At 38.7% G+C, this 21,652-nt stretch overlaps 1 protein-coding gene across 1 annotated transcript in view; it reads left to right on the top strand.

Moving 5' to 3' along the window:
• The window catches only part of LOC133645908 (ALK tyrosine kinase receptor-like), a 607,090-nt gene that overhangs the window by 470,091 nt on the left and 115,347 nt on the right, over window positions 1-21,652 (top strand). Inside the window, exon 3 of the mRNA XM_062040838.1 lies at window positions 18,311-18,415. Coding sequence (XP_061896822.1) covers window positions 18,311-18,415 — 105 coding nt within the window. The remainder of the gene's footprint in view (window positions 1-18,310; window positions 18,416-21,652) is intronic.

Here is a 21,652-nt window from a genome sequence, read left to right as displayed (position 1 = left end):
GATGAGGAACAGGGAGTTGTCGCTGAAGAGGGCGTAACAACAGACATGACAAGTGACAGACATAAAACGTAGAACCTTTTAAGTCAAAAGCACCAAACGTGGCATAATTCAATGTACATCCAAAATATTCACAAACAATTCAAGTAAACATGAGAGGGACAAGCGGTAGAAAATGGATGGATTGATGAACTTCGAACATCATTATATACAGTATGACGTCATGCAAAATGTTGTTAGCTGATCCAGTGAGACTTCAGCAAGTGAGCATCTAAAACAGGGCTGTCAAATTCAATCACACAGGGGCCAAAATTAAAATCACACTGAGATTGCGAGCCAAACAGGACTAATATATGCCACAAACACGACCCGACAACAACTTCAACCCCCATCCATTCGTGTGCGCGCATAGTATGACGCATTTCAACCAGTAAAATAACATTTATGTTTACTTGACTCTGTGTAAGTGTGAGCTAATTTTAAAGGTAACCTTCACGCCAAAGTCGAATATATCACCATATTGATAAACATAGGTGATATGTTTTAGTCATCACAGTTTTATTTTTTGGCTTTTTTTGTGTTTTTATGTGGACAAATATATTTTTTAACTCCGCTTGTGTGCATTTACTTTTTTTTTTTAAACACCAGTGTGGAGGAAATGTACATTTGTAGAAATATCTGCATTTGCTTTCATTCGTTTCTGTTTTCCGACAGTCAGAGTGTCCTTGAATGCGTCGTGATTGGTGATTGAATAAGCACTGGAGGGTCAGAGGTGGAGATGCAATGTGAGCGACCCACTTGTGTGCACGCTCAGTTGGCTGTGGATGTGGTTTTGGCTTGTTTTAATACATTTATTTGTTGATTTAGCACCCGGACAAAAGCAACAGTAATTTATCTACATTTTAAAAACATCAGAAAACGGAGCTTTGTAGCTTTAGTCGAGATATCGGTAGGAACATTTCTGTGAGTCTTTTGCAAAATCCGGAAGACTTCGCAAGTCTGAGCATGTGTTTCCCAGCATGTCTTATTGTCGTTACAATGATCACTTTGGACGTTATTTTGTACAGACAGGGTTTAATCTTTAAAGTGGTGTTGTTTTTGGTTGTGTACAATTAAATTATTGCTATAGTTGGTAGTAATCTGACACCCTTAGTAAGAATGATCAGTGCAATGCATCCTATTAATATCACTGTGCCCTCCATTGCAATATACAAGGTATATACAGTGCATCCGTAAGGGTTCACATCACCTCACTTTTTTCAAATTGTGTTATGTTACAGTCTTATGTCAAAATGGAATCAATTCATTTTTGTTCTCAAAATTGTACAGAAAATACCCCATAATGACAATGTCAAAGGTCTTTTTTTTGCAGATGTATTAAATATAAAAAAGATCATATGTACATGAGTATTCACAGCCTTTGCTGTATACTTTGTTGATGCACCTTTGGCAGCAATTACATCCTCAAGTCTTTTTTAATACGATGCCAGAAGCTTGGCACACCTATCTTTCGGGATGGTTTCCTGCTGGCCCCACTATGGACTAGACTTTCGCTGATGTGTTGGATCCGCTGTGGACTGGACTTTCACAATATTATGTCAGACCCACTCGACATCCATTGCTTTCGGTCTCCTCTAGAGGGGGGGGGGGGGGGGGGGGGTTACCCACATATGCGGTCCTCTCCAAGGTTTCTCATAGTCATTCACATTGACGTCCCACTGGGGTGAGTTTTTCCTTGCCCGTATGTGGGCTCTGTACCAAGGATGTCGTTGTGGCTTGTGCAGCCCTTTGAGACACTTGGGATTTAGGGCTATATAAATAAACATTGATTGATTGATTGATTGATCTTTGGGCAGTTTCGCCCATTCCTCTTTGCAGCACCTCTCAAGCTCCATCAGGTTGGATGAGAAGCGTTGGTTTTCATCCAGGATGTGTCTGTACTTTGCTGCATTTATCTTTCCCTTAATCATGACTCGACTCCCAGTTCCTGTCGCTAAAAAACATCCCCACAGCATGATGCTGCCACCACCATGCTTCACTGTCAGGATGGTATTAGCCTGGTGATGAGCGGTGCCCGGTTTCCTCCAAACATGGTGCCTGGCATTCACGCCAAATAGTTAAATCTTTGTCTCAGACCAAAGCATTTTGTTTCTCATGGTCTGAGATTCTTCCGGGTGCGTTTTCAGGCCAAAAGGGTGGAATACTGCAGAGATGGTTGTCTTTTTAGAAGGTTCTCTTCTCTCCAAAGAGCAATGTGGTAGCTCTGACCATCGGGTTCTTGGTCACTTCCCTGACTAGACTAAGATGAATGCAGCAAAGTACAGAGACATCCTGGATGAAAACCAACGCTCCCCATCCAACCTGATGGAGTCAGAGAGGTGCTGCAAAGAGGAATGGGTGAAACTGCCTAAAGATAGGTGTGTCAAGCTTGTGGTATCATATTCAATAAGACTTGAGGCTGTAATTGATGCCAAACGCGCATCAACAAAGTATTGAACAAAATCCGTGAATACGAATGTACTTGGAATTTTTTGTTTTGGTATTTTTAACAAATTTGCAAGATTGCCAAATTCTCCACACTGTACATATACTCGTTCATTTTCTAATGCTCAGTGCCATTACCGACGTAAACCACAGTTCCCACGGCAACAATGACATCAAAGTTTCCATAATTGAATAATTTAAACAAAACCTAATACATGCCACTATACCGGTGACGTTATCTTACGTTTTCTGTTGCATTACCATCACATGACTTGTGATCAATAGTCATACCCTTGAGCAAGGTGAATTTACATTATCTTCCCAACACCACATCTCAGCCCTTTTCCCAATCCACTGTGCTCTAGAGATGACAAGAGGAATCCCAAGGGAGTTGTTTGTGACTGCTTGTCAGTATTGCAACTGTTACGATTGATGCAGTGCATCACACTGACCATTAAAAAGCTCAATCCCCCTGTTAAACTCACAGAAATGTATATTTGCACATTCACAATCAACAGCAATTTCCCCTCTATCTCGGCTCATATGAAGATATGTGTTGCTTTCATGGACCAAAGCCTCAGCCATCAGTGTTACACTAAATAATTCAATTCAAAGGTCACTTGACTTCCCTTTTATTAACCAGACTTGCTATTGATATAATGTACAGTCCAAGGAAAATGAAGACAGCAAGTGAACGTGCATTTAAATGTGTCAATGCTGTGGGACAAGCGCAGTTTGTAAATGTAGTTAAAATTATGGTTTTGTTTGGTTTATATTTCTAAGTCTTAACAGTAGTTTGATGATTCTGGTACCTTTCGAAGACAACATTATGGCAAGAAAAACTATTATAATCGCTGATGAAGTAATTAAAAAGAAAGAGATATGTGTATTATTTCTTTCTATTGTTGTGGGGGGACTGTATTTAAATGTATGATGTTTCATTATGATATCAAATTCATACCAAAATCTTTGTCAGTTTCACTTAGAGTTAAACTGCTTAATTGTTGACAAATATACATTATTTTTAATAACTAGAATGTGAATGTTGAAAAGCCGAAGCTGAATTGATTGATTGAAACTTGTATTAGTAGATTGCACAGTACAGTACATATTCCGTACAATTGACCACTAAATGGTAACACCCACATTTTTTTTTCAACTTGTTTAAGTCGGGGTCCACGTTAATCAATTCATAGTAAACTGAAATGCTAACAGGTAGCACACTGGCCAGATAGCGTTGATTGACAAAATGTATGACTCAAAGATGGGTACCTGCAAAATGAGCAACAAAAGCCAGCATGCTATTAGTTAGAATGTGTCATGTACCAAATTATGTGACTGAGGAGTACACATAAATAATGTGTTAAACATGCTAGCATGCTAATGTTAGTTTGCTAATGTTGACATGTAAGCATGTTAACATTAACTTGCTAACATTAGCATGCTAGCAGTTGGCATGTATCAACTACCAACACATATGATTCTGAGATATATACTGTACCTGCAAAATTAGCTTAAAAAGATTGCATCTCAATGTTCAGCGTGTTAAATGGCTAATGTTAGCATCATACAGTTAGCATGTGACAACTATCAAGTTAAATGAGTTGTATGAATACTGTCAGCATTCACACAAATATTTGTGTATGACAGCAGCAAATCAATAACAAAAATTATGGCAATTTACGGAAATTAGGTTTCATACTCTGTGTGGTAAAAAATAATTGAAATGCAGTCACTGTTTCCCACATTTTAACTTTAGCTTAACATAATAATTTAAATATAATATAGCTTATGTTATAAATAGCAGAGGTTAATAGGAATAGATTATAAATAGAATAGATATCTAAAATAGAAAACAGGCAAACCAAAACCACATAAAAGCTCAGTTGGTACACATGTGCTAAGTGTTCCTCGTGCATCGTCATAAGGGTCTAGCAATCGGAATCCATTGCTACACAGCACCATCGGAGTTTAGCAGCCTAACAGCTCCAGACAGTTCCTCAGTCTGGTGGATCCTTGGTGATGCAGAGAGCCCTTCTTCTGCATCTGCTGCTGAAGATGTCTGCACAGGTGGGAAGGTTGCTCCCCACAATCTTCTGAGCAGCTTTCACCACCCTCTCCAGTGCCTTCGGCTTATTTGCCGTGCAGCTGCCGTGCCACAACGTTATGCATGATAGTGCTCTTCACATCACCTTCCTGATGGCCACCACCATCTCCTTGGTCTGTTTTACTTTGATGCAAATGTTGTTGCTTTTGCACCAATCCACCAGATGTTCTCCCACCTCTCTGTCAGACTCATTGTGGTCTGGATGCATTCCACCACTGCTGTGTCATCTACAAACTTCACAATATTACAGCTGGGGTATTTAGCAGTGCAGTCTTAGGTCAGTAGTGTGAAGAGGAGGGGGCTCAGCACACATCCTGGGGGAGCCATTGCGGATGGAAGAGGAGACAGTGTTATGGATCCTGACAGTCTGTGGTCTGTTGGTCAGGAAGTTCAGGACCCAGTTCCCAAGGGAGGGACTCATGGATCTGGGGGATGATGATGTTGAAGGTGAAGGGGAAGTCTAGGAGTTCCTTCTCTCCAGATGGAGGATGATGTCTCAACAATTATGATTAATATAATGATAGATATACGAGTTGTGGAAGAAAATTGAGGAAAAAAATAGCCTTGCCTCTTTTTCTTTGACGGTACTTGACACTGATAGAAGGTTTGAACACCGGCTCCCACTTCCTGCCAGACACAAAAGCCCCTGGACGATGCACACTCAGTCACAGTTAAGGAATATATTAAAGAAAAAATCAATATCTCGAAATATCTGGTAGATTGAATAAGAGTAGTCTGCTCAAGACTTCTTGGAGAAGATAATGGGGTCATAAATTCACAGTAGTAAATAACCCCTAATCTGACCAAATGGATATTTTGTCAAATGTACTTGAGTAATATTTTTGGGACAGAATATTTACATAGCTATGTGTTGTGTAATTACGTATTACAGTGTATCATCTTTATGAGAGCCAACAAACATAACAAAACTTACTGTACATTGTCTGCTGTCATTAGGATGCCGACTGCTAAAATGTTCATATATTCCATTTAGATTAAAAATGTCTCATAATCCTCACGAAGAAACGGTGCCGGGGCACAGAGGAACCAAGCGTTTCTTCGTGTCGTCCTCGCTAGTTTCGGGTCCTAAATGGCTGTCACCGTGTACCAACTTGTTGGAATACCGCCTCAGACTTTTTCTGTCCAGGTGAGAGGCATGATTTCTGATCGGGAATAAATTTACAGGGATCAAGGAAGCGAGGAAGCAGCAGACCACTCGTTGATGTAAACATAGGGACACACGGAAGTGATCGCGTCACCGCTATAAATACTTTGTCTGCATTAGCGCTTATAATAACAATATCACTAATACTTGGTTAATATTCAAATCACGAAAAGTTAATGGAGTATTGTTGGCACTTTTTGGATGGTTATTTATTGGATTTAACAGGCGAAATGGAGGAGCTCCCATTGGCTACGCTGTAAGCAGACTTTTATTTACAAGTTAGAATGCATTTTTAAAAAGTCCATCCGTGTTCATGTCTTTCATAATGGTTGTGAACGATAGGCAAAATTCCAAAAAAAAAGCAATTCCCCTTTAAAAGTGATGCATAGATCAGTATAAAACACAAACAACATACATATTGTTTCAAATGTCTGAACCAAAAATAACCGCCTGCCAACATATATATATATATATATATATATATATATATATATATATATATATATATATATATATATATATATATATATATATATATATATATATATATATATATTTATATATATATATATATATATATTAAGAGTAGTTTTGAGGGTAAATAAAACCCAGAACAGTGAAATCAAGAGCATAATAGGACAACAGAGAAGGCGGCTTTATAGATTTCAATTTTGAAAAGCCTACCACATTACATTAACTCCAATGGCTACATGTGGACGGGAGGTGGCAATAAATTATGTTTACTTTCATAGATGGGTGACTCTTTCTTGATTGATTGTTGTTTGTTAGTAAAACCTCTCTGATGCTTCACAGTCCAAGGAGAGTAAATGTGTTTGGTGTCACCCCGCTGCAGATAACAAAAGCTGTCAGTTATTTGCAGTGATTGCGCCAACTGTAAACACACAATAAGCTTTTATTTGATCAAAAACTAGTACAGTAGATTCAAAATGAAATAAACAATGCCACATTATATGACAACATGATTCTAACTCTAAGTAATAAAGTTGCTCTTTTTGGAACACATGTAGATAAATACAAATCTAAATAAAGAGCTTCCACTGGGAGGCAAAACCTGTGTCTTGGATACAATACAACGGTAAACAGAAATGTAGCATTGCACATTGTATGGAAATAAGTAATACATTTTAACATTGGGATTAATGAAGTGCAAATTCACATCTTCTGTCTTGAATAAAACACTTCTGCTGAGAAACATGTAGCATTGCACATTGTATGCAAATAAATACTGAATGCCAACATTTAAAGTGCAAACTTAAATCTTCTGTCTTGAATAAAACACTTATGGAAAGAAAAATATAGCATTGCATATTGTATGTAAATAAATTATTAACTCCAATATTGAGATTAATAAAGTAAAAACCTACAGGACATATTCTGTTTGGAATAAAACACTTACGTAAAGAAAATTGTAGCCTTGTATGTAAATAAAAAATAAAATCCATCATTGAGATTAATTAAAGTGAAAATGTACTCTTCTGTCTTGAATAAAATCATTCTGTAAATAAAAAGGAAGCATTGTACTTTGAATGCAAATAAATAATAAACTCCAACAATGAGAAGGGTCTAATAATGTTTTACTAAGTGGATAAACACCGGCTTTTCTGTTATATTAGTCCATGTGCCTAGGCATATATTGGTATCATCAGAGAAAACCAAACTTTATTTTTAAGGTCTAGATTATTATTTCAATATGTGATAACTGTTACAGAAAAGTATCTTAGGTAAAAAATGCAAAATACATACACTTTCTGAGGTATTGACTTTTTGGGAGAAAATCACACAATGGACTATTAACGTCCCATAAAGGTAATATCATTCAATAACCGCTCTGGATATCCAGATGTGTTATCTGTACAGTTACAACATTGAGTCACTAGAGAAAAAGCTCTATATAAATATAATTCACTTACCGTAATTTAACTTTACAAATTATGGCTGATTTGCACGCTAAATTTTGTGAAATTTTGCAGATTTATTATTATCATTATTTACATTGTTGCATGAGTTCAGCACGGTGGCACAGGGGTTAGTGCATGTGCCTCACAATACGAAGGTCCTGAGTAGTCCTGAGTTCAATCCCGGGCTCGGGATCTTTCTGTGTGGAGTTTGCATGTTCTCCCTGTAACTGCGTGGGTTCCCTCAGGGTACTCCGGCTTCCTCCCACCTCCAAAGCAACACTAAATTGGCCCTAGTGTGTGAATGTGAGTGTGAATGTTGTCTGTCTATCAATGTTGGCCCTGTGATGAGGTGGCGACTTGTCCAGGGTGTACCCCGCCTTCCGCCCGAATGCAACTGAGATAGGCTCCAGCACCCCCGCTACCCCGAACGGGACAAGCGGTAGAAAATGGATGGATGGACATTGTTGCATGAAACTGCAGAAATGAAACTGCAGAATGCAAAACATGATCCTGATCGGATGCCCTTGTGCTGTGTCTGACTTTCAAAAAGGACATCCTATGCCCCGTGTATCAGAAGTGTGCTATGCATACCCGCTTGTTCGATCGATGGTAGGCCATGCCTGTGATGCTCTGGTTGGACTGCACGTGTTCACCGGTTTTGATACAGTCAGTGCTTTTGCCGGAAAAGATGGGCGCCTTGAAGCAAATGAAGTCGAATAGACCCTATCAAGAGGCCTTTACTCAGCTCGGTCATTCATGGGAAGTATCCACCAAGCTCTTGCACCTGCTACATGTATGTGCCATCTAATAGTATCATGAGAGTCAATGATCTCCAACATCAACTCCTTTGTGCCAGACGGGGAGAGAGAGTCCTGGCAGCTTCCACCAGTAAGCAGTAAGCTGCTTTTTAGTGGAAGTTGGTTTGTTGCTCTAACAGAGGCTGGAGTAAGTTTTTTGTGCTAGTGCCGTTTTTAAACTAACTTTGCAGCGCACAGACACTGCAAATCCGCTTGGTCTCGTTTACGTTACAGTAGCTGTAGCTACGGAAACTCCTGGGGGCAAAGAATGTGCCGAAGCAAGAGGAGAAAATCGTCAACCTTTTTTTATTTTTAAAATTATCTGCAACAAAAAAAAGACAAGTTAAATCCATAAAATCAGTTTATCCCCCAGTCCATCCATCCATCCATCTTCTTCCGCTTATCCGAGGTCGGTTCGCGGGGGCAGCAGCCTAAGCAGGGAAGCTAGACTTTCCTCTCCCCAGCCACTTCGTCCAGCTCTTCCCGGGGGATCCCAAGGCGTTCCCAGGCCAGCCGGGAGACATAGTCTTCCCAACGTGTCCTGGGTCTTCCCCGTGGCCTCCTACCGGTTGGACATGCCCTAAACACCTCCCTAGGGAGTCGTTCGGGCGGCATCCTGACCAGATGCCCGAACCACCTCATCTGGCTCCTCTCTATGTGGAGGAGCAGTGGCTTTACTTTTAGCTCCCCCCGGATGGCAGAGCTTCTCACCCTATCTCTAAGGGAGAGCCCCGCCACCCGGCGGAGGAAACTCATTTTGGCCGCTTGTACCCGTGATCTTGTCCTTTCGGTCATAACCCAAAGCTCATGACCATAGGTGAGGATGGGAACGTAGATCGACCGGTAAATTGAGAGCTTTGCCTCCCGGCTCAGCTCCTTCTTCACCACAACGAATCGATACAGCGTCCGCATTACTAAAGACGCCGCACCGATCCGCCTGTCGATCTCACGATCCACTTTTCCCTCACTCGTGAACAAGACTCTGCGGTACTTGAACTCCTCCACTTGGGGCAGGGTCTCCTCCCCAACCCGGAGATGGCCTTCCACCCTTTTCCGGGCGAGAACCATGGACTCGGACTTGGAGGTGCTGATTCCCATCCCAGTCGCTTCACACTCGGCTACGAACCGATCCAGTGAGAGCTGAAGATCCTGGCCAGATGAAGCCATCAGGACCACATCATCTGCAAAAAGCAGAGACCTAATCCTGCAGCCACCAAACCGGATCCCCTCAACTCATCCCCCAGTCCTAATGTGTAAATGCACACACTCTGCTGTAAGAATATTTTAAGCACTTTCAACTTTAAGAACAGTGTTTTATTTGGATAGATAAGGTAGGCTCATGTAGGTTGCTGTAGTTAGTGTGGCTTATCGCTAGATACTCTGGCTCAATCCCACAGTTCAAAATAGTCATTCGGTTGATTAACGACTCATTTGCTCTTAGATTAGAATTTGAGTAGGTATGTGTTAATCATTAAAATGTGGAATGAGCCTCACATGTCTTATTGACACCTGCAGTCTGTTCAATGCATTTTCCTGCACAGGTCTGGCAGCAAGCACCATTATTCTACGATTATTGAAAACAGATTAAGCAAGGTCGTGTCGTAGCTAAGACTGAGTCTTGGCATATTAGCTTCCCTTTTGTGGCGCAATGGCCTAAATTGATGTAAAGAGGGTATTTTGTGTGAACTGTGTTCATTAGAACATGCAGAAGTTGAAACTGAGACAAGGGCGCTTCACACACTTTGTGATCACAAACATTGCAAACTTTGTTCAGTGACTTTTGTTAGGGTGTGTGTTGGTCTGGAACCCCAGGATTCAGAGACGGCAGGAGTTGCACAGATAAGCATGTATTTAGAGAGGAACAACAAAGTAATAGTGCAGCAGGGGAGTGCACAGGGAGCATAAGGAAAACTATGCACATTTAGGTGCAAAGCAAAGATAATTATCCAGCCTCATTCAGAGGACTGTGCTGGCTTAATAAGCATCCTGATTGGCAACCAGACAGGTGTGTTCTGAATTTTAATAATCGTACAACCTGTCATTTTTCACCTTATTAATTATTGTTTTTATATATATATTATTAATTTATTACAGGTCTACTGAAAATGACATCACATGGACAAAGATAAGACCTTATAGAGGAAAGTTTTGTGGTCAGATGTAACACAATTAGCTGTTTGGCCACAATACCCAGCACTATGTTTGGAAGAGAAAAGGTCAATAAAATAAATGGGTTATACTTGTATAGCGCTTTTCTACCTTCAAGGTACTCAAAGCGCTTTTACACTATTTCCACATTCACCCATTCACACACTGATGGCGGGAACTGCCATGCAAGGCCCTAACCACGACCCATCAGGAGCAAGGGTGAAGTATCTTGCTCAAGAACACAACGGACGTGACGAGGTTGGTAGAAGGTGGGGATTGAACCAGGAACCATCAGGTTGCTGGCACGGCCACTCTCCCAACAGCACCACGCCGTCCCCAAAAGGTGAGGCCTTTAATCCCATGAACACCTACCTGGTGGTGGTAGTATTATGCTCTGGGCCTGTTTTGCTGCCAATGGAACTGATGCTTTACAGAGAGTAAATGGGACAAAGAAAAAGGAGGATTACCTCCAAATTCTTCAGGACAATCTAAAATCATCAGCCCGAAGGTTGGGTCTCGGGCGCAGTTGGGTGTTCCAACAGGACAATGACCCCAAACACACGTCAAAAGTGGTAAAATAATGTCTAAATCAGGCTAGAATTAAGGTTTTAGAATGGCCTTCCCAAAGTCTTGACTTAAACGTGTGGACAATGCTGAAGAAACAAGTCCATGTCAGAAAAGCAACAAATTTAGCTGAACTGCACCAATTTTGTCAAGAGGGGTGGTCAAAAATTCAACCAAAAGCTTGCCAGAAGCTTGTGGATGGCTACCAAAAGTGCCTTATTACAGTGAAACTTGCCAAGGGACATGTAACCAAATATTAACATTGCTGTATGTATACTTTTGACCCAGCAGATTTGGTCACATTTTCAGTAGACCCATAATAAATTCATAAAATAACCACACTTCATGAATGTTTTTTGTGACCAACAAGTATGTGCTCCAACTCTATCACAAAAAAATAAGAGTTGTACAAATTATTGGAAACTCAAGACAGCCATGACATGATGTTCTTTACAAGTGTATGTAAACGTTTGACCACGACTGTATATATGTCAAGGTTTCCTTTATTTCATAGTGTAAAGTAGATTTATATCCGATTCATGTAGGATTATCATTAGTGATAATAATAATAATCAGAACAATACATAATTTTTTAAATTGCAATTATTATGATTATTAGTGCATCTAACAGGGTTCAAGAAATATGTCTTAAAAAACTAGCAATGCCTCTGTTTTGAACTTAAATCAAGGTCCGTTGAATGCACAACAATGATGTGTTATGAAATAGGATGAGACATTTTGTTATTGGTTTTTGACAGCAACATTGATTTTAACTTATATTCATAACTGATAGATTCAAATCAAATAAAAACATTTTTAAAAATCACATCTTTTCAAAGCCTATGCGATGATCATGTGCCCCCCTGGTGGCCCTAATCAACTGCATAGAGTGTTTATGCAACCGGCCGGCCCTGATTGCATTGTCTGTGCACACTAATTCAAAAAGTCTTCAGTAGAGCATTTTTCAAGAGCTAGAGTGGTCTTCCACTGATTTAACAACATCTATAATCTATGAGTGCCCTCGTGACTCAGCTCCTTGACTTGTCCCTTGTTGTGATAGCCACACTATATGATGCAATCTGTCTCTTCCAAAATTCAGTACGCAAATTATGTAATCGGTAGCCTTAAGTCATGTTTAATGGGCAACACTCTGAGTTTATGAGCTGCGCCCTACATTTGAACACAAATCCCCAGTTGTTTACATGATGGGGTTCATGCCAAAGTGATAAACACACCGAGGCAGCCACTTGAAAAACATCTTATCTACTACATGCAGGCATTATAAGCAAGACAGTATGGTTTACTTTAACATGAGTAATATTTGCCTCTCTGACTTGAATGTTTGTAATATTTAGCCAGTATGAAACAACTTGAAACATAGGTAGAGAGTCACTATGCTGCCATAGCATTGCTTGTGAGTAGGATTCTTGTTGCCATCTTTACAAGAAGAAGCGTCTCGTGAAAAGTATGATCAAGGTGAAAGAATGTGTGCTCACAAGTGATCTCGGGAGGGGGATCTTAGGTGCAACGTGACTGGAATTGTATTAAAAGTCAGTGCTTAGTGGACATGAGTGCACTTCTGAAGGAAATCAATGTGGTCTTTTGCAGCGGGGAGTGAATAGCCAATCCAAATCTCAGCTGCCTGATTTGGAGGCGGTAGACTTTGAAAAAACGTTTGATAGTGCATCAGTGGAACGGACAGGTAATCTATTTAGTTAGGCAGTAATGTATGTATCCCAGGGTAAGTCTTTAATTAATGGGCAAAAAGGGGGAGGACAATCAAGACGCACAAGCCCAAGCTGCATAAAAATCTAACAGTGCAAAATGTGCCTCTCTCATTTCCATTTCAATTAGCTCTAACGACTGAAGCTCACTCTCGGCTTGTGATGCATCTTTTACAAACATCTCTTTCAGCTGGATATTCTTACTTCATTTAACTAACCAGCAGTCTAATGAGGTGAATATAGGATAAGTATGTTTCTGACAGTGATTCCAGCCATAATAATAATAGCAGCATACATGTTTCTGCAGCTTATACACTGTGTTTTTTCATCATTTTGCTTTATGTCTGCATGGATCACTGCGCTGTTGTGAAACAAAGCTGGTTGACATTACACTGTACATACTGTACTGTACATAAATCACCTGCAATGCAGATGCAATCTACTCGAGGGTGACCAGATTTTGCACAATGAGATATTCAAATGATACTTGACGATGCCTTATAATTTCAATACAAAGTATGCTCCCCCTGTGTGGATAGAACATTGTTGCATTAAATATTACTCAACACATTTTATTGTGCTAAAATTAATGTCTTTATAAAGTGTCCAACATTACCTTCACATTATCTGAAAATACCTAATGATAGAAATAATGTATCTTCTGTCAAATTATAAACTCTCTTTTCAAGTCTTACTATAAAAATAAATACATAATCTTAGCTATATCAGCAAATCCAGCTTTGACAAAAATAGCTCTCACAAAGTTTTAAGGCGTAGGCGAATTAGTTCTCAAATTATCATTGCCCATCTATTTTTCTCTGTCATTTTCATGTGGGCTCATTTCGACCAAGTCACAAAGACTAGTTCAACAAAGTATGACCCCTGGTTTCACACCGAAATGACGGCTTAGAATCTAAAGGCCGTGTTCCTGTTTGTTTCGGAACATGAGTTTTTGAGACTTTTTTTTGTGCGGCCTGCCATGATAGACGTCTCTACCTAATTTCATGCAACGGGTGCCGGGGGATGATTTTTTCTAACTTTATAGGGGTCTCTAGTCACTGAATTTGGTGTGGTCTTCAGGCTTGGTCTTTTACTCACTGTATCAACTCTTGACCAGATATGATAAACCATAGTCAAATTATGACCCTTTGATGATCAATAACAAGAGCAGAACCTTCGCCGCCATGCCATACCCATCACATGTGCATATGGTTCGCAACTTAAGCGCATCAATCGGTTTTACATGCTGAAACTCAATGTGTTGTAGGAGCAGAATACTAATGTACGTCACAAACTTTTTTCATGACATTTACGGTTGCCACTAGATGGCGCTAAGACTTGTTCAGCGAGTGACCTATACAAAGCTTCAGGGAGTCATTGTCATCATGGGTGCAGGATATAATGGAGACAGAACCTTGTGAAGTCTAGTTCTGAATGTTTACAGTTTTATGGCGTATCTTTTGACCATCAAAGTTTGTCGCCATTCCACACCCACATTCTATGGAGTAGGCAAACATCCTTCACAGTATATCATTGCCCATCTGTCTAGTGTGCAGAAGTGTTCACTTGGACTCATTTGATCAAAGCGTTTAGGAGGACTTTGACGACCCCTGGTTTATGCTCAAATGGCTGAAGGAAACTGCTATGACCGACTGTTTTTGAATGCGTTGTAGAGACTTTTTCGTGCGTCCTGTCTCCAGAGATTTTAGGGATGTTAATCAGGGCCAAGGGATCTTTTTTGTATTTATTTCAAAGGGAGCACAAAAAAGCCAATTTTGAATGTTCATGTTTGGGATGACTAAAACATCAAATTTTTAGCCAAACCTCCCAAAAGATTTGAGTTTTTATACATGTTAAGGCCCCTCAAAAATGCGACCTGCAGTACTTGCTCCGTTGCTGGGGGCCTAACTAAACTAAGGAGAACAACAACAACACCATCAAAGGACTTGACCAAGGGAGACACACCAAGAAAAGATGAGATCTGCGGAAAAAAAACACTAATAACTAGTGAAATTCACATGCTGCATGGACAAATAATTTAACTTGAAAAGACATCCTAAATACAGATTTTTATATTTAGAAATTAACAGGATTTTTAAAATTGAAATTTTATGCTGAAAGCAAGCATTATTCAGTCTGCAATTCTTAAATTATACGACCTTGAGATGTATGTGGGGAAAAAACCCAAAATATATTATTTGAATACCCGGTAGTTGTTTCTCAATTTTAACAGTTTTAAACTAAAATAGAAAAATAAAACATTTTTGTGCTAAAATTAAGATTAGTCAATGACTAAAAATGTGTATATAGCTCTTAAATCTAGGGATATTTAAATATTGGAAAGTGGCAAATAGTTTGCTGTTTATTTATTATAAAAAATTTGATCTATACATTTAGTTTTCTTCTATGAAACACAATGAAACATTTTTTTCAACACTTAAAAACCCCCAAAAGGAACAGGACAGAACAGAAAAACAGTACACGTCCAGGGAAAATACAATGTTCTTTCATCATTCCTTTAAACACCTAATTTGACCTATTTTCACCAAATTCTATGTTGATATATTTGAGTGACAACGTTACAGGAACGATGCACAAGACTAAGAATTAGGGCTGCAATGATTTGCAAACTGTTGCCAAATGTCAAAGCCAATGATAACTTTTGGCAGTCAGTTGTAAAAACAACATTAACAACAAATTAATATGTGTGTTTTAAGTGTGTACCTTAAACTATTCTAAACAACTCACAGAGAGAATAACATTTACACAGAAAAAACCCTCTGTGACATGAGTTTAACAGACTGTTCATTCTCTTTGCCCAGTAATTTCCATTCAAAACACAGCCAAAATGTTCTATATCTGGAGTGACCAATCATCAATCACAAAACCATGAACACTCTACGACTGTAAACCTGACTTGAAATCAGTCCCAGTTCAATAAATGGTTGGCCAACTCGGATTTAGGGTTAGTTAATTCACAAAGTATATGATCATCTTAAGTGGCTGTGTGAAGCCCTATTGATCATTGCACTGAGCATTTGAAGGCTTTGGTGTGTGGCTCGGAGGAAATAGACTATTTAAAAGGCTCAGTTAACTCTCTTCTGTTGCGGGAACTTAGTAAATGGCTTACCAACTGTGTGCACAAGAGTGTGTAAAATATCTGGAGTCTTATTTGCTCATCACCATAGCTGTGCTGGTGTTCCAAGTTTGTGGTTTGATCCGACAGCCATATCATGGGTTTTCAGGCTTAAACCCAGTGCTAAAGATTAGATTTGGACTTCAAAAGATCAAACGTGCCTGACATTCATTTCCAGAATGTTGACTAGAAGGAAAGTGATGCAATGTTAAGGTGAGAAATAAGAATGACCTTGGAAGTCTCACCGTTCACATATTGAAATTTAGTAAAAAAGAAACAATATATTCATTATCCTTTACACCCCTGTGCTTGGGATTAGGGATTTACAAAAAAGACATACTAATTAATTGCTAGAACCATGTGTCCCTATTAATAAGTTTAAATTATAAACAGAAATAATTGTTTGTAATGTACTTTGTCTACAGGTGCCAGAGAAGTATACCTTGCTCCAAACTAGATTCCGCTACTTTAGGGCCATGGAGGAAAGTGTTTACAATCAATCTTCTCTTTAAGGCTCATTTGAACTGATCGATATATGCAGAAGTCTGCATTTTGGCTGCGGTTTATCGGACTGTGACTGTGTGTACTAATTATACACTGACTACGGAATAAAGTAGTCTGAGCAATGACAGCTTTTGACAATAGAGAGGAAAACGTTGTTACTTTTCAATAACAAGTATCTGAGTTTAGAAGGTGGCTTCAAGTCTCAAGGCTAACCAGTGTCAACATTAATTCATACATTTAAATCTTGATCAGGGTTGCGGGTGAGCAGGGGCCTATTTGGTAGCTGGTTTTGGGTGAGAGTTACAGTGGCTTTGGATTAGTTCTTGCCTTGTCTCTCCCTTAAAGCGTGAGTGAAGAATGCCGTTTCCTCAATTTGAACCAACCCCACTCCTTAATGTTTCAGTCCCATGCAGGATTCTCAGAGTAATGAGGCAAAAATGTATCCAGACCCTCTGTATACAATGTACTGGTAGCGAAGGTTAGGTGTCGTTTGAATTTGAACGATTCCGGTTGTTAAATAGACAGGGTCATCATAAGAGTTTGCATGGTTTAAAGGAGGGCACTAACTATTTACTTTTGGATTAAATGTCCCCTTTAAGGGGACATTTTATTCAATATGTACCTGCTAACTCAACCTGAAAAATATTCACAGACTGTTCTGATTGATAAAAATAGCTCAAACTAAAACAAGAAAGAGACTATTGTACAATATTCTTTCATTTATTTATAGACTTGCCTTATCTATTCTTATCTTCATGTTATTACAATATTGTGTTTACTTTGAAAACCTTATGAAAAACATTTACACATTCTGTTGTTTTATGTGATAGACTTATATTTGAGTTGAACCTCCATATGAGCAGTAGCAATTGTTTGCTGCCTCAATGTTGTCATAAAAAAATGTGTTGTTTTACTTACCCGATTCTGTTGTCCACTATCTGTGTTGGCCCTGCGATGAGGTGGTGACTTGTCCAGGGTGTACCTTTTCCCCGAATGCAGCTGGGTTAGGCTCCAGTATACCGCTACCCTGAGAGCGACAAGCGGTAGAAAATGGAGGGAATCCGGAGGTATTGCATCCTCATTTGCGTGATATTTAGTTAAGTTAAGCCAAACTTTTGAGCACTTCTGATCACTGTCAATGGTTGTTTTGGTCATGAGACCTGCTGATGTTTCTTTGTTGGTGGCAGCTACAGTATATCTTCCTTGTTGTTCAGCGGCTATTTCTTCTGGTCTGGTATCAAACCTAGGAATCAAAATTCCGGGAGGATCGGAATTGTAGTCCCAGTTCCCATGATGCTCGATGCCCAAATCTGTTGGTCGGGAGTCAATGACAGGACACAAACAGTACATTTTATGCTGCCTAAAAACATGTCACACCTATACACAATTCTTAAATTAACATGCACAATTTTGGACTGTTGGGGGAAAACTGGGCAGAAAACTGACAGAAACGTGGCTGCCAATTGGCGCCAAAGGCTTCTCCGACCACCAACAAACATTTATTCACATTTATACACCATTGTGGGCTGCACTGTAGACAACATGTGTGAAGTGTCTTGCCCTTGCACACAACAGTAGTAACTGGGATTAAACTGCCTGGATTGCTCTACCTCCAGAACCACTTCTGCCCATTTAGTTAAGTTTGTTATAATAGGTGAAATAGAGTTTAAACTGCTATATAAACTGTAGCTTCGATCTGATACAAAAAGAGGCATTTTACTACATTTGCACTAATGGTGGGATGCTTATTTTCTTTTATTTGCAGGTGAGACTTTGGCTGGTAAGACTGGAATTCCTCAGGGGATCTGGAGCTTTTCCTGGGTAGCTGAGGATGACCTGAGCTTTCCCAACAACTTGATGCCCATGTCAGGTGAGTTGGATTGTTTGCCCTGTTCAGCACGATAGACATGACCAGCCGCCTCTGTTCCCAAAAGATCCTCTGCACCCAACTGGCCATGACACCACGCATCAAGACTCCCGTCAGAACGGATAAACATCTCTGACTTGCCTGCCCGCTACTTTTGCATTGTTCAACAGATCACAAAAAACATTCAAGCTCAGTTTCCTAACACAAACACACATGAAACATGCTAACTGTAACGATGGATGGATGGATGGAGATACTGTACATCCAGAATCTTGCCATAGTAGATCCATCTCTTAAAATGTATTACCAATCACTACATACAGCCAGGACATGATAATTTCAATTATTTTAAAATAAAAATGCTCCAGGTTCAAAAGTTAGTGCGCTAATTTATATTCATAACATTTTGACCAGAATTGGTTGTATAACATTTACACACAAACGCGTACATGCGCCAACTTTGAAACGCTAAACATTCAAATTAAAGTTTAAAGGGAAGTGATTTGTAGAGATATGACTTTCGCAAAAGAGTCGAATGTTTTGAAAGTCTCTTAGTGAATGACGCAAACCGATTTGCAGTACCGAGTATCGTATTTTCCGCGCTATAGAGCTATAGAGCCCACCGGTATTTAAGCCGCACCCACCAAATCGTACAAGAAATAAAATATTTCAAATATATATTAGCCACATTGGACCATAAGCTACAGATATGTACTGGCACAAAATATTTTGTAATGTTTATTTGTATACCCTAATTGTTTCCAAATGGTGCCTGTCTGAAGACAGTAAAATGGCTTATCAAACAAAACAGAAGTCATCGTCATGGACCCACGAGCTGCGGATGCTGGCTCTCCAGTCAGCTAAACAGACTTAATAACTCCACAGTGATGTTTTGGTGACTTTGCGAAAATGAAAATGGTGATCTCACTATCAAAGCATGTGGATATTGCACCATCTTATGGAATGTTTACAAAAGAAACACAGGCCAAATGAAATTATAATCACTCTTTCGAAAAACGTGTAAATTTCAATTATACTCTTCTAAATCATATCTGTGATTGTTTCCTTGAAAAAAACGGTAACCCCAGTTGACTAAATAAATGAGCCAGTCTTCGGAACAGCTCTTTAAAAGGCACAGTTTTTCAAGATCCGCCTACTTTCACAATTGTTCTAAAGTCATTGAAAAAGTGTTCAATAACAGATTAGACAATTTCATAAACAAATATAAAATACTCGCTGAGAACCAATATGGATACAGAGCTAATATTTCAACATCAATGGCTTTAATCAAAATAACAGAGGAAATTACCAATGCAAAAGATGGTAAACATTGTGCAGCGGCAGTGTTTATGGATCTAACTAAAGCATTTGACACAATCAATCACAATATTTTAATCAAAAAATTTGAATGTTATGGCATCAGAGGGTTGGTCTTAAACTGGATTAGAAGTTACTTAACCAACAGGAAACAATATGTGAAGTTAGTTTTATTCGTGGCCGATACAACTGTGTTTTGTTCAGGAGAGAACACACAGAAGCTAATACATATAATAATAGAAGAAATTAACAAATTAAAAAGATGGTTTGACAAAAACAGGCTATCTTTGAATTTCAGTCAAACTAAAATAATGCTATTCGGTAACAGTGGAAGGAAGGTCAAACACAAATACAAATAGACGGAATAGACAAGTTCCTAGGTATAATGATTGATGATAAAATTAACTGGAAATCTCATATAAAAAATATACAACATAAGATGACAAGAAATACATCAATAATGATTAAAGCTATATATGTATTGCACCAAAAATCACTTCATATTCTTTACTGTTAGCTAGTGTTACCATATCTGAGGTATTGTGTAGACATATGGGGAAATAACTACAAGAGTACACAACACTAAACGTGTTACAAAAAAGATCTGTTAGAATGATACATAATGTTGGATATAGAGAACACTCAAACCCTTCATTTATTGAATCAAAAATATTGAAATTCCACGATATAATGAATTTGCAAACAGCTAAAATTATGGACAAAGCAAATTATAACCCGCTACACAAGATTGTACAACAATTCTACGCAACAAAAGAGGATAACTCTTACCTTAGGGGAAAGTCTAATTTAAAGCATTTGTATGCATGTACAACACTTACAATCTTTAGTATATCAGTATGTGGAATTAAATTATGGAATATATTAAGTAAATAAATCAAACAGTGTACTAAGATGATCCAGTTTAAAACTGTTCAAACTCAAAATGTTTGCAAAATACAAAGAATAAAAAACTAGATAAAAACTCTGAACATATTGATAATCTTATCTATCACACCTTATGAAACACAACTTACTTCAATAATCATTTGTTTTTAATGTTATTGTTTATGGAGCATATTGTGAATAAATTGAGAAAAGGAAAGGAACAAATGTGTTGGCAATTGCTATGTAATGGAAAAAGGGTAGGATAAGCTCTGCTTGTTCATACTCCTTTTCGAACATGTCGAAAAGAGAAACTGGAAATTGTGATGTATCATGTTGTAATTGTATGCATGTTCGAAATAAACTCAACACCAAACCAAACCAAAATTTAACATCTCCAGAGAGATCTGAAAATGGCTTTCCATCCAACCTGATGGAGCTTGATAGGTTTTGCAAAGAGGAATGGGCGAAACAGCCCAAAGATAGGTGTGCCAAGATTGTGGCATCGTATTCAAAAAGACTTGAGGCTATAATTGCCAAAGATGCATCAACGAAGTATTAAGCACATGTGATTAATTGTTTTTTGTTTTTTTTAATAAATGTGCAAAACATTCGAAAAACATTTTTCACATTGTCATGGGGTATTGTGTGTAGAATGTTAAGGGCAAAAGTTAATTTATTACATTCTGGAATAAGGCTGTATCATAACAAAGTGTGGAAATAGTGAAGCGCTGTGAATACTTTCGAATGCACTCTACATATAGGCTCAAGTATATGCTGTACAATAACAATAATATTTGGTTAAAGTTCCCTTAGCAAGTTTGAACTCAACCTCACTGGTTTGTGTAGCCATTAAAACCCTTTTGTTGAAATTTTGTCTTGTTAGCGGAGTATTCTTCCTGGCAGAATTGGTAAAATCCAGTTGTTAAAAGAGACCTATGATGATTTCAATCTACATTTAAAACACTTCCTTGTGGTCATCATTTGTATTGGATATGCTTTAATGTAAATGTTGCGTAAATTTTGCTCCACAGTCACTTT

Source organism: Entelurus aequoreus, linkage group LG03 (assembly GCF_033978785.1).
Source record: "Entelurus aequoreus isolate RoL-2023_Sb linkage group LG03, RoL_Eaeq_v1.1, whole genome shotgun sequence".
NCBI classification, from domain to species: domain Eukaryota; kingdom Metazoa; phylum Chordata; class Actinopteri; order Syngnathiformes; family Syngnathidae; genus Entelurus; species Entelurus aequoreus.
The sequence above is the reverse complement of the archived record's forward strand: the minus strand, read 5'-3'. Positions and strand labels throughout refer to the sequence as shown.